At 36.3% G+C, this 13,804-nt stretch overlaps 4 protein-coding genes across 4 annotated transcripts; 1 reads left to right on the top strand and 3 right to left on the bottom strand.

Annotated features, from left to right (window-relative positions):
* The first annotated feature begins 3,130 nt into the window (after window positions 1–3,130).
* LOC107476340 (protein MAIN-LIKE 1-like) lies at window positions 3,131–4,321 on the top strand. Its single transcript, XM_016096139.1, has 3 exons — window positions 3,131–3,834; window positions 3,952–4,039; window positions 4,133–4,321. The coding sequence occupies exons 1-3, from the start codon at window positions 3,131–3,133 to the stop codon at window positions 4,319–4,321; spliced, it is 981 nt and encodes a 326-aa protein (XP_015951625.1).
* Window positions 4,322–5,803: 1,482 nt separating this feature from the next.
* LOC107476339 (uncharacterized) lies at window positions 5,804–6,298 on the bottom strand. The gene has a single exon (XM_016096138.1). The coding sequence runs from the start codon at window positions 6,296–6,298 to the stop codon at window positions 5,804–5,806; it is 495 nt and encodes a 164-aa protein (XP_015951624.1).
* LOC107476337 (uncharacterized) lies at window positions 6,299–7,621 on the bottom strand. Its single transcript, XM_016096137.1, has one exon. The coding sequence runs from the start codon at window positions 7,619–7,621 to the stop codon at window positions 6,299–6,301; it is 1,323 nt and encodes a 440-aa protein (XP_015951623.1).
* An 87-nt stretch (window positions 7,622–7,708) lies between these two features.
* LOC107476336 (uncharacterized) lies at window positions 7,709–8,365 on the bottom strand. The gene has a single exon (XM_016096136.1). It carries the CDS (start codon window positions 8,363–8,365, stop codon window positions 7,709–7,711), a length of 657 nt encoding a protein of 218 aa, XP_015951622.1.
* Window positions 8,366–13,804: the final 5,439 nt, after the last annotated feature.

The following is a 13,804-nucleotide window of genomic DNA, read 5'->3' as shown; positions in this document are numbered from 1 at the left end:
ATTTTGATCCTTCTTATGCTACTATCAAAGGGTATTAAAATAATAATACTAAAAAAAAGTTGCACATTAATTTGGTTTAATTTTTATATAGTTTTCCTTTCTTTGTAGGAACATTGTTGTGTGTAGCTTTTTGAGCAATCCAAGAGGCCTTCTAAGGAACCATCATCAATAACTTTTCTTTGTAACCTTTGGAATCTGATTCCTTTCTAGATTAATCTATTATCATATTGGTTGTTTATTTATATAAGGCTTCTTTTCTTCCATAGGGTGCATGTGATGATATTAACATATTATATATATTGTTTACTACATGAGGGTATGTATGACCTATATATTGAAAATTAGTAATGAAAGTAAGCACTTTACAATAATATAAAGATTGTGACTTTAGATACCTTTATCCTTTTCACACAACATTATTTATTTTGGATATAAATATTATTTATTTATTTTTTTACTTTGATGTTTTAGATTATTACTATTGAGAAGTATTATGAGTGGCTTGCTGTATTTGAGTGAGGTTGATGTGTTTTTATTGTGTGGTTTTATATTGTCAATGGTTACACGTGGATCATATGGTCTAATTATGCGTTGACTTTTTATGGGGAAGAGAGTGGATTGTATACTTTGACTCAGGCAAGCATTATGGAGGATTCAAGTTATTGTTGAATTTGATTCGATTATTTCACTAAAAAGTTAACAGGGCTTTTCTGTTTTAACTGTATCTCTTAATTTGATTGGATAATGATTAATTTGTTGTAAATTTTAGTTTTATTTAAAAATTTATTATAATTAATAAATTATTGTATATATAAAATAAAATTTAAATTAATGACATTTATTCAAGTGGATCAAAGAGTGAACCACTTGATAGACCCACATTAGTTGTTTAATAGGCTTTTCTTTCTTTTTGGTATATCTTTTTTTTTCTTTTTATTTTATTTAGGTTATTTAATAGGCTTTTTTTTTGGTAAATGGTTATTTAATAGGCTTTACCAACTCAAAATGTTACAATTACTTTTTTTGGAGGAACAGGAAACTAAAGCCTATATCTTCCCTCCTCAAGACCCAAAAATAAAAATGCTGTTAGTGGCCCAAATATTACTCGAGTAGTTCTAAGTGGTTGATGACCAATTAAACATTTTAGGAGCAAGCCAACTTAGATTGATTTAATCATTTTAGTGGTTAGTTGATTAGTTTATTTAAGTAAGGATTGATGTTTGAATTCATTTTGTAATTTGTATATGTAATAATTTATTAACTAATAAAAAACTCTTAAATAAAACTCAAATATGTAATGAATTAATCATTGACATGTTGGGTTAAAAAATAATTAAAACCAATCCAAGTTCCAACCAGTAACATGCATTCAAATTTCAACTTGCAGCTGAGGTCTAAAGATCAGATGGCACACTAGGTTGCTTTTTAAAAAATTATACTAGATTCAAATTTCAGCTAAGATTGAAATGAGATTTAAAAATTGATTTAATTATTCTGTTGATTTTTATAGTTTTATCAAATTTTTAATTAAATTTTTATATTTTTTTAATTAAATTTCTACATAACTTTTAATTTTATAATTAGGTCCTTTCTAGTATAAAAACTTATAAAGTTAATTGAATATTTTTTCATAAATTAAAAATATTCATAATTAAAAGAATAAATTTTTATATACAAGTCATTTAACCAACTATGTCCAACCAAGTCATTTAGACTCACATTCGCACATTCTTCTTCGCATCTCAATTGCACGTTCTTCTTCTTCTTCAACACCACTTCTTCCTTCTCCTCCTCCTCCATCTTTTTTTATTGAAATTTCTTCTTTTCCTTTTTTTCTTCCTTCTCCTCCATCATCTTCATCATCATGATCGTCATAGTCATAGTCATTATCGTATTAAGAAAAGGGAGCATACATGAGTAGGTTAATAGAGATCATCAACCTACTCATTACCTTGGCTCACTTTAACCGAAATCAGCCAAATCAAAGTTTGATACCTCAATCCACCAGAACTCATTTTTATATAATTCGAATCAATAGGATTCGAATTAGATTTCCACGTAATTTGAGTTGAATCAATTCGAATTACTTTCAAGAAATGTTCCAAGGTAATTCGAATCAATAAGAATCGAATTATCATGCAAAAATCCTTAGTAATTCGAAACGACTAGGTTCGAATTATAATAGTGTAGTTCGAAATAAATCAATTCGAATTACATTGAGAAGGATACATGAGTGGGGTTCGAATCATATTGATTCGAATTAGTTGGGCTTGGTGAACATAAGTAATTCAAATCTACTTGATTCGAATTACAAGGGTTTCGGCTATATAAGGAGTTTGAACCAAGTTCATTTGAATCACTTTGTCATTCTCATACCCCACCAAATCCCAGAGAAAACGACCAACATTCGGGCCGAGTAAGACAAGAGAGGCATATTCAGGGGATGGGGGACAATCCGGGGAGGCTTTATCATTTGGATGGAGTTGCTCATATCGCCGGGGTGATCAACGACGAGGTTAGTGGTTTATGATGTTGCGCTGTTGATAGTGTTTTTTGTTAGTGGTTTATGGTAGTGATTGATGAAAGCAGTTTATGATAGTGGTATTTGATAATGGTTTTTTGTAATGGTTTATGTTACATTTAGTGGTTTAGGATAGTGGTTTAGGATAGTGGTGTAGGCAAGTGATTTTTGTTAATGGTTTTTTATAGCGGTTTATGTTAGTGTTAGCGGTTTAAGGTAGTGGTTTAGGCCAGTGGTTTTTGTTAGTGGTTTTTTTTATTGTGTTTTGTTAGCGGTTTTTGTTAATGGTTTTTGGATAGTGGTTTTAGTGACGATTAGCGGTTTAAGATTGTGGTTTATGATAGAGGTGTATGCTAGTGGTTTTTGTTAACGGTTTTACTTATTAGTGATTGTTGTATTTGTTAATGGTGTTTGCACGTGGTTTATGTTAGCGGTTTGTGTATACAATGTTGGTTGCTTGTTTCATATATGTTGTGTTGCACGATTTATTTTTTGGTTCTTTACGAAATAAATTGTATATGTTAGTGGTTTGTGGATCTGTTTTAATTATGCGGTTTATGTACTGGCCAGCCTCGTCGTTGCATATCCAGTGTTAGGCGGCAGTAGGGGATGCGTCTTGATGAGAGGTACGTTCCGTACTTGCAGATGGCCGGATTGTACCATCTTGCGAGACTGAACGACAGATGGTTCCGACTAGACGAGCCCCTAGTCAGCGCATTCGTCGAGAGGTGGCGGCTTGAGACGCACACCTTCCACATGCCGTTCGGAGAGTGCACCATCACGCTTCAGGACGTTGCATACCAGCTGGGGTTGCCAGTGGACGGACATTACGTCAGTGGTTGCCTGACGGACTTCCACCTGTACATTGAGGGTGGGAGGCCAGCTTGGCAGTGGTTCCATGAGTTGCTCGGTGTTTTACCTCCCGAGAACCAGGTTCAGAAATTCGCAGTCAACTGCACCTGGTTCCATGAGACATTTGGAGATTGTCCCGACGGGGCTGATGAGGAGACAGTTAGGCGCTTTGCCCGTGCCTATATCATGATGTTATTGGGCACGCAGCTGTTTGCCAACAAGTCCGACAATCGTATACACATCAGATGGCTACCCTATGTTGCTCGGCTTGAGGAGATGGGTGGCTACAGTTGGGGGTCGGCGGCACTAGCATGGTTGTACTGGTGCATGTGCCGAGTCGCCAACAGATATGCCGTCAAGTTAGCCGGGCCTTTACAGTTACTGCAGTCTTGGATCTTCTGGAGGTTTCCTTCATTTAGGCCTACTGGGTATGATGAGATTAGCTGGCCCCTTTCCTCGAGGTACCGTTATTGTTTTCTGCTATGTATCATTATTGTATTTATTTTCGATTATGGAAGCAATTTCATGCATTGTAGAGTGAGTGATGAATGCAGTAGAATGTTTAACCTCTTTTGCAGATGGTCTGGTTACAATCCTGGGATTAGCAACAAGGGACCTCGGGTACAGATGACTCGCTTGAAGATCGACTTGTTACAGCCTCGGGATGTAAGTACGCTGAAACCATATGTAGCTCCAGTCGTTGTTTCAGTTTATATTGTCTAACAGAAGTGTTAAATTGTTATTGATTGTTTTTTTCAGTTCATATGGATGCCGTATAGCGCACTTGACGTCATCCAGGTTGTCCATCCGGAGGTCTTGGAGCCGCGGCATACGATGTTATGGCGGTGTGTGACGTCGTTGATTTATTTTGCGGTGGTCGAGTGGCATCAGGTTGATAGAGTTTTACCGCAGTTTGGCGGCGTTCAGCCCCCCCGTGTCCCGCCCTAAACATCGACTTCTTGATGTCGAAGGACGGGAGAGGAGGTGACCGTTGGTTCCCGGCGCACTTAGCTGACTGGCATCTTCACTGGCAGGAGCGTGCGGAGCACATTTTACAGTTCGACATCGTGCCCGACCCCGGTCCCTCGCATGATTTCTTGACATGGTGGCATCAGCATGGAAAGAGGTTCCTGTCGCCGGAGATGTTATTGGGGGATCCGAGAGGTATTCCTATTCCAGATGAGGCCACGCAGAGGGGTGCAGGCCGAGTTCCAGATATGGCCCGAGTCGACGATGTTCCTGACAGACGTCGTACTGAGAGGAGAGCACGGGTCGGGACACGTCGTAGCCAGCGTGAGTGGAATTGGGTTGATCATGCTATGGATGACGTCGAGGATGCAGTTAGGGGTGGCGGGAGACGACGTGGTCATGGAGGCAGGAGGAGGGGGGCTGCTGCTAGAGAGGGTGCTCATCAGGCTGGGGGGGATGCAGCTGGAGGAGGTGCTGCAGTGGGGGTTGATAGGCCCCATCAGGGGGGCATGATGGTGAGTGGTATGGATCTGGCATGGGAGATCCGACGAGTCACACTGACGCTAGGCTTGGGGGTGGACCACTTGGAGATTATTTCGTCGGTGTTCCCGGTGACGATCAGACCCTTCAGGATAGTACTCCATGGGTGATTCCGGGCTCCATGTTTCCAGACTTCCTTGCTAGTGATGGCATTGTCGCCGAGTTCGGTGGACCGCATTTCCTTGAGGATATCCGGACCATCATGCAGGAGGATGAGGCTGCACGAGGACGGGTTCACACGACAGCGACACAGGCACCTCTAGATGTAGATCTGAATGAGCCTGCCACGGTTCCTCCTGCGCATACTTTTGCCATGGGTGGGACGCCAGCATCGGCCCAGACTCTGGGGTCACATTCAGTTGCCGGCCCGTCATCATCCAGACCCGTGCATGTTCCGCCCATGACCCCGACAGACGCAGTTCCGGATGACAGCGACGACTCGATTGAGGATGAGGAGCCACTTATACGTAGGGGTTACAGGACACGGGTGCCACGCCGATGTGGCACGGGATCGCACCTATTTAGATGATTTATGGATTGTGGTGTATGTCGTGTTATTATGTTTATATTATGTACCTTCTTTGTTGGTTATCAGTGTTATGTTATGTACTTTGATGTTATGTTATGTACTTTAATGTTATGTTACATATTATCAGTCATCCCACGAGATAGTGTAGTTTGTTTTAGTCACTAAATTCCAAAATTAGAAAGACATTCAACATACATGTGTGGTACGAATTACAAGTTTCAACACTTATAGAATACAACTTAGTTCCACGTAGAACAATGGTCGCTAACTGAAATAAAATACATCTGCTGATATAGTAAGAAATAAAAACAGACAAACCATATCTCCTATTAATTCCCAGCATTCCCGCTGGGTCCTGCGGCTTGTGGACAACTACGACGGGTGTGTCCTGGCTACCTGCAGAGGCCACATCTCTTTGGCCGGTTTGGATCTGCATTATCCATGTTGGTGCGAATGCGTGTGGACTTTGGACGACCCTCCCTCGCACGCCTCATGTTCGGATCCGGTATAACGGTAGGCCCGGCATATGGTGGCCAGAAACCCTCCGGAATGGGAGGTGTAAATCCCATCTGATAGACACTGAAAACGGAACTAAGGCGATAGACCTGGTGGACGTAAGGCTGCCATGTAAGACGTGAATAAGCACAGCAGGCCAGGGCGTGAGGACACGGGAAATGAAGTGCTTGGAAGTATCCACAATCACAAGTCTTGGACCCTAATGAGACCCTGTACGTACCAAGTGAGAATGAACCTGTCGGAGTCGTCTCAGCCACGGTGTACTCCGAGTTATCCCTGTCATAAACAGTCACCGTGAAGCACCTGGCTGTCTTTAGGTTGGCCTTGATACACTTTACTAGGTATTGACTGAATTGTTGTCCAGTACCCATCTAAGCCTCGGCCTCCCTACCCTTACGGACAAATAGCTCAGCCAGCCTTCCGTATGTGGCCTTCACCAGCGAGCAAACAGGGAGGTTTCTTACCCCCTTCAGGATTGAATTGACACACTCTGATATATTGGTCGTCATGTGCCCGAATCTCCAACCCTCATCACAGTACTGTGTCCACAACGAGTACTCAATTCGGTTCGCCCAGTCACACATTGCCGGATCCTCAGAGCGCAGGATGTCGAACCAGTAGTCAAACTCCACCTCGGTCTTCGCATATGCGGCGTTCACAAGAAGCCTCCGGGCATCTTTGCCCTTAAAGGTGAGGGCGAAATTCGCTGCAACGTGTCGAATACAGAATGCCCGATATGCAGACGGAGGTAGCCATCCCCCATCAGGTGCATCAAGTGCTGCCTTGATGCCGTTATGCCTATCTGAAATAACTAACAGACCTGGCTGAGGTGTCACGTGCTGACGGAGGTGGGAGAGAAAGAAGGACCATGACTCAGCATTCTCACCCTCAACTAGTGCGAATGCCACAGGGAGTACGTTGGAATTCCCGTCCTGTGCAATCGTCACAAGCAACGTTCCCCCATACTTGCCATATAGATGGGTGCCGTCAATACCCACCAACGGCTTGCAATGACGAAATGCTTCGATACAAGGGGGAAAAGTCCAGAACATCCTATGAAAATAAGCCTGAGACTCATCCACCTGTCCACCAACTCGAACAGGGCAGGTCCTGAGGACTGCTACAGTGCCAGGCATAGTCAACTGAACTCCTAAGACCCACCGAGGGAGCTCGTTGTACGACTCATCCCAATCCCCGTAGATGATTGCTACTGCCTTCTGCTTGGCCATCCACACCCTCCGGTATGTAGGCCTGAAGCAAAAGTGTGCTGCCGTTGCATTTAGAAGCACCTTGATGTTGACGGATGCGTCAGCCCTAACCATTGGCATGATGAATGTCGCTATCACGTGGTAGTCCAAGCTCCTATGGTCACTGGAGATGGAGGTGGCGAGACAGGTATGCGACCCGTTGTACCGCTTGACTTCCCAGATGCCCTTGCGCTGTCGGAGGCTCAGCCTAATCAACCATGTGCACCCATTCCCAAACTCAGAACACTTTCCCACGTACCGGCGATAGTCAGACTCAACCACCTTGTACTGTACCCCTCGGCGGATGCTATACGTCTTGACACTCAACAGCGCCTCATCTTTATCCTGGAATTGTTGACCAACCTGGAACTCTGTTATACCGACAGACCCGTCGGTATCTCTAGCGCCAAATCTAGCTAGCTGCCCAAGATGTTCGTCCTGCCTCATGGCATCCAGATCCAAAGATGAAAAATGGGGTGGGTACTGATTTGTGCCAGAACTAGAACCACCAGTAGGCCTTATCGGATCACTCGCTCAAACATCATCGCCGCTTTCATCAGCGATAATATCCGGCTCGACTTCATCATCATCTGGATCATCACACAATCCCTCGCCAACACCAGCCGGAGGAGGACACTGTACTTCAGTAGGATGATGTTCATCATATCCAACCTCGTCTCCAACATTGCCGGCGAGATCAACAGCAAAAGATGGGGAGGCGGCAGGCTGGACCGCTGCCTCATACACTGGAACGGAGGAAGAAGCAACCGCAGGTCTCGAGCTCGAACCCGCCGCCGTGGCTATAGTGTTGGCATTCCGGTTCGACCCACCAGAGCTAGATACCACGTCGACGAACTTAGCCAACAGCTCCGGTGTCCTCACCTCCGGAAACTGCCTACGAGAAAGAAACATGACCTGCAAGTCCTCATCACTCCCGATCGTGAAACAATCATACTTCACCGTATCGTGGAGCACCGTGATTGGAATGCGATAGAAAAACTTCTTAACTCTCTTCACTCCTTCCAGACCAAGTTTGCCAAGCACAGAGCTCACGAGACCATCGTAACTGGTCGCGGGGCTCACAATAATACATAGAGGATCCTTATCCGTGAACTTCACCCCAGACCGAGTTTTTCTCTTAATCGATCCTCTGTGGTGTACTAGCACTAGAAAACTATCCTCACTAGCCATCTCACCTCTTTGTTCACAGCAACATGATTTCACAACATATATATAGAAAACGGCTCCTAACTAATTCGAATCAACTTTATTCGCACCATATAGATATAATTCGAATCAATTACATTCGAATTACCCGGTGTGAATAATTCGAGTCTATATATTTCGAAATATGAACTTCTTCACCTAAACCTACTAATTCGAATTAAGATACTTCGATTTATGGTTTGGTAGTTCAAATCATATTGATTCGAATTACTCGTGATTTTTCATCTTAATTCGTGACAAATCAATTCGAATTACGTGTGAGTGTGCATGCATAATTCGGGACAAGTTAATTCGAACTACGTGCTTATATTGTCATATACTAATTCGAATTTTATCAATTCGAATTATGTGTTAGGCTAATTCGAATCTTATTGATTCGAATTATATAAATATTTGATCTGGTGGATTGTCGTAACAAAATTTCATTTGGCGGATTTACGTAAAATTGAGCTAGTCTTGGCTCATTTGCGTTTTTTGCCCGAATAATTATATCTTAAAATTTTGGTAGTGTAAGTGTGCGGGTGTGTGCATACTGAGTAATATAATGACAAAAAAAATCAACTTAAAAAATATGTTCATCTGGGTTGTTAGTAATGTCAATTACTATTATGATGACTCCTCCAATTTAGGATACTGTTAAATAATTTAAATAAAATAAAATAAGATAAGAATTTTGTCTTCCTTGAAATAAGTGATCGAAGACAGAATCTTATATTAGTTTTCTTTGTTTCTATATTAATTTTCATATTTTTAGATGCTCCCTTGATTTATGGCTAACCTTATGAATGTCTATTAACCTACTCATTATTATTTAGGTTGATGATCTCTATTTTTTTTTTGTAAGCATGTATGTTTTCTTAATACTAAACAAGATGCTATTCACCATCAATTATATGAAGAAAAAAAAAGGTAAAAAACGTATATGAGCTAAGGAGAGTTTAAAATTATCTAAATTAGCCAAACAAAATTTTGATACATCATTCTACCAAAGAACAAATTAATGTAATTCGAATCAATACAATTTGAATTAGATTTGTATGTAATTCGAATTGATATAATTCGAATTACTTGAAAGCATTGACAACACGTAATTCGAATCAACATGTCACGAATTATAAACTTGGAGTTCAAATTGTATCAATTCGAATTAGTAGGGAGACGTGCTTTGAAGGGAGTTCGAATCAAGTTAATTCGAATTACTCCCTTTTCGTAACAAATTCTAATAATTTTTTAATAAATTTATTTAAATTATACTACAAAATATATTTTATTCTATATAAAATAATTTTAAAAAATGGCTTAAAAAATGTTAGAAGTACTATAAAAATTTGTAATGTTCTAATGACTTAGGTACTCAAATTTTAAATAAAGTACTCTACATAGTCAATAATAATTTAGAAATTAAAGAAAATATTTTATTCCATACAAAACAATTAAAAATATATTTTATTTATTTTTCCACACATATTTCCTGTCATTATATTGCCATTGGAATCCTCATATATTTCTAATTTCTCAACCTAACCTTCACAAATTCTAACATAATCTTCATATAATTTTACTTGAGATATTTTTTTTTGTGACATTTTACTTGAGATATGTGTCTCATATTTTGTGATTTGTATAAGTGAGTCAATATATATAAATGGGTAATAGACGTATCAGTACAAGTTTTATTATTGACTAATGATAACTCTATTTATATTAATATAGAGAGTAAATCAAATAAATATTTAAATTATTAGTCTCTAAAATTTGAAAAAAAATATTATTTTTCGTTATAAATATGTTTATTATAATTTTTTTAATTTTTAAAAGCTGTTCTACCAAACACAATTATAGTACTTGTGCTTATTAAAAACTATTTTTAATGTGATTTTACCAAACGCAAGTGCTGTAGCTTTTAAAAAGTCGTCTTTTAAAAGACAGCTTTCATAAACTACTCTTAAAAAGTAAAAACTTTACCAAACCAAGCCTTATTCAAATTATACGGTGAGCAATTCGAATTTTATACAATACTCTTCTGCCCATTCTTGATAGCTCACGAATATTTTTTAATAAATTTATTTAAATTATACCACAAAAAAATATTTTATTGTATGCAAAATAATTTAAAAAATATTTTTTAAGCTATTTTTTAAAATTATTTTGCATTGAATAAAATATTTTTTGTAGTATAATTTAAATAAATTAATTAAAAAAATTTATTACGAAAATGGAGTAATTCGAATTATATCGTTTCGAATTACTACTAGTTTCGAAAATAGAGTAATTCGAATCAACTTGATTCGAACTCCCTTCAAAGCACGTCTCCCTACTAATTCGAATTGATACAATTCGAACTCTAAGTTTATAATTCGTGACATATTGATTCGAATTACGTATTGTCAATGCTTTCAAGTAATTCGAATTATATCAATCCGAATTACATACAAATCTAATTCGAATTGTATTGATTCGAATTACATTAATTTGTTCTTTGGTAGAATGATGTATCGAAATTTTTTTTGGCTGATTTAGGTAATTTTAAACTCCCCTTGGCTTATATACGTTTTTTACCCAAAAAAAATGAATTTACTCTTATACGAATCTTATATAGGTGTAGTCTACGGTGGCCACAAGTTTTGGTGTCTATGGTGGCTATGGATTTCACAAAATGATGTTTTCAACCAAATAAAATGAAAAATTGAAGCACGTTTTAGTTTTATTAATAAATAATTACATGTTTATGAGTGTAAATAAAAGAAAAAATTAGACCATTTATCATATTTTTTGACAAAAAAATAATTTATCGTTTTCTCTCGTCGTCGGAAATGAAATCACTGCCAATGCCCAAAATTTAAAAAATGATAGTATCTAAAAATACTTACATTGCATTAATTTTTTCTCACGTTAATAAATAATTATTTATATCTTTTATTTTTAATTAAAATAATCATTTTATTTTACAATAAAAATTTTGAAGTTTAAAGTTACTGTTATTAATTAAATTTTAATATTAGTAAAATGAAATTTAAAATTATTAATTACAAAAAAAAGTATAAGTAGATAATGAAAATATTAATGCAATGTAAGTATTTTTAGATACTATCATTTTTTAAATTTTGGGCATTGGTAGCGACTTCATTTCTGACGACGAGAGAAAATGATAGATCATTTTTTTTTTGTCAAGAAATATGATAAATAGTCTAATTTTTTTCTTTTATTTACACTTTTATTAATAGAATTGAAACGTGTTTCAATTTTTTATTTTATTTGGTTAAAAATGTCATTTTGTGAAATTCATAGCCACTATAAACACCAAAACTTATAGCCACTATAGACTACACCTCTTATATATAGTTTGACATTCAGAAAAATTTGTTAAAAATGACTATTATTTACTGCTTCAACTTTGGAAATTTTAACTTTTTTCTTAATTTACTTTTTATTTTTACCATAAAAATAATAATAATCTCAAGCGAATTAGCTATAACTCAAACAGCATAGTCTTTCCATATTTATTTAGAGATTGTGAGTTTGAGTCTCTCTATCTAAAATGTTAATATTTTCGATACACTTAAAATTCTTTCTATAAAATATAAATAATATAATTATTGATACTGTGGATTTATACCTTCACTCATCGAATAACAAACAATATATGTAAAAGATATTTACAAATTTAATATCTTTTAATATTAATTTTATTAATACTCCAAATAACCGTCTAATATCGTTTTAAATATTTGATTACAAACGGTTATATACATGATTTTTTATGGTTAACCAACATGTATGTATTTATTGGAGTGCTAATAAAAAGCCATAACCAATATAAATATACGTGATTTATATAGATGTTTTATCCTAAATTCATATATATATATATATATATATATAATTGTCTATTATTTTAAAAGAAGATAGTACTAAGTGTGTAATCATTCGTCTATTGAGTATTATTATATTTAGAAAAAGTATATGAAACCAAAAAATTATCAGTCAAAAATTAAATAAAATCACATTAATTTATATTAATAATTAATTTTAAAACTTTTTAATTTAAAATTTAAAAAATTTAAATTTAATTAATTAAGCCTAATTAAAATATATAAAAACCTTCTTCTTTACTTTCAGATTAACCTACCCACTTTCAACAATGACCCCTCTCTCTCTCTCACACCAACCCTCTCCACCTCACCGCAATTCACTCTTTTTCTATCACCGACATCTGGCAACACTGGTGATCGTTATTATGAGGATTGTAATTCAAAGAGATTAGGTGCAGATGAAGGGTGTAACAATGATTTTCAAGTGGAAGCCGAAGGTTCTTGTAGATCTACAGAAGTTGTTTCTGAAGAGCCTGGAATATGCACGACCGGAGGCTCTCCCTTGCAAATGGTGAGGGTTTGGCAAGGTCATGTTCACTGTATAGTCGGTCCTTGGATGGCACAGGAAGTGATAAATTGGAGAATCTTGCGGTGGAAACTGGCCACAATTTTAAAAATAATTTTTCCACCATTAATGTGTTCTCAGCCTCACAATATCCTTCCACTCATGTCAAACCAGAATATGCAATTTCCAATATTCCAAGGTCCTACAACAGAGTTACTTCCATCAAAATCCAGTTTCATGGCCGGCAGCTCCTACAAATGGCTTGATGGCCTACCCACACCCGAATCATTATTTATATGCTAGCCCTTTTGGATATGGTTTGAACGAGGATTAAAGAGATCACAGAAATCTAAAAAAAATATTCATTTAATATGAAAAAAAAACATTCTAATACTTAACAAAAGAAATATATAGTTATATTTTAATAAAAATAATTAAATATCTATAAAATTTTAAAAAAATATATAAAATTCTTAAAAAATAGAATCATTCACATTTATAATACTATAATACAAAAAAATTTGAAAAATATATAAAAGAACATCCATTTAGTGTGAAAAAGAAATATTCTGATACTTAGCAAAAAAAATATCTATATATATTAACTCGTAGAGATTTTAAATTCGTATTTGGCTGATTTTTGACTAACACTCTTTTGATTCCCTAGCATTGTTCTTATATTATTTATTTAAGAGTTGAAAATTTTTTATAATTACTAAATAAAAAATTCATAAGTGTTAGAAAAATATTGTCGTCAACTTTATATCAATTAAATATAAAAATAAATACGTTTTAAAAAAATAATCTAATTATATCTTAAAATCACAATAAATTTAAATTTTGTCATTTTATTTTCGTCCTAATTTATCCAGTAATATGTTGTTTGGATATTGATATAGATGTAACATTTTCAAAAAATAAATTACTATTTGTATTATAAAAGATATAAATGCTGACATATATATCCACATTAAATTGAAACTAAATTTGTACTTACGCAAAATGTCTTTTGTGTAACAAAAATAT

Source organism: Arachis duranensis, chromosome 2 (genome assembly GCF_000817695.3).
Source record: "Arachis duranensis cultivar V14167 chromosome 2, aradu.V14167.gnm2.J7QH, whole genome shotgun sequence".
Lineage (NCBI taxonomy): Eukaryota > Viridiplantae > Streptophyta > Magnoliopsida > Fabales > Fabaceae > Arachis > Arachis duranensis.
Note: the sequence above shows the minus strand (reverse complement) of the source record. Positions and strands in the feature narration are given on the sequence as shown.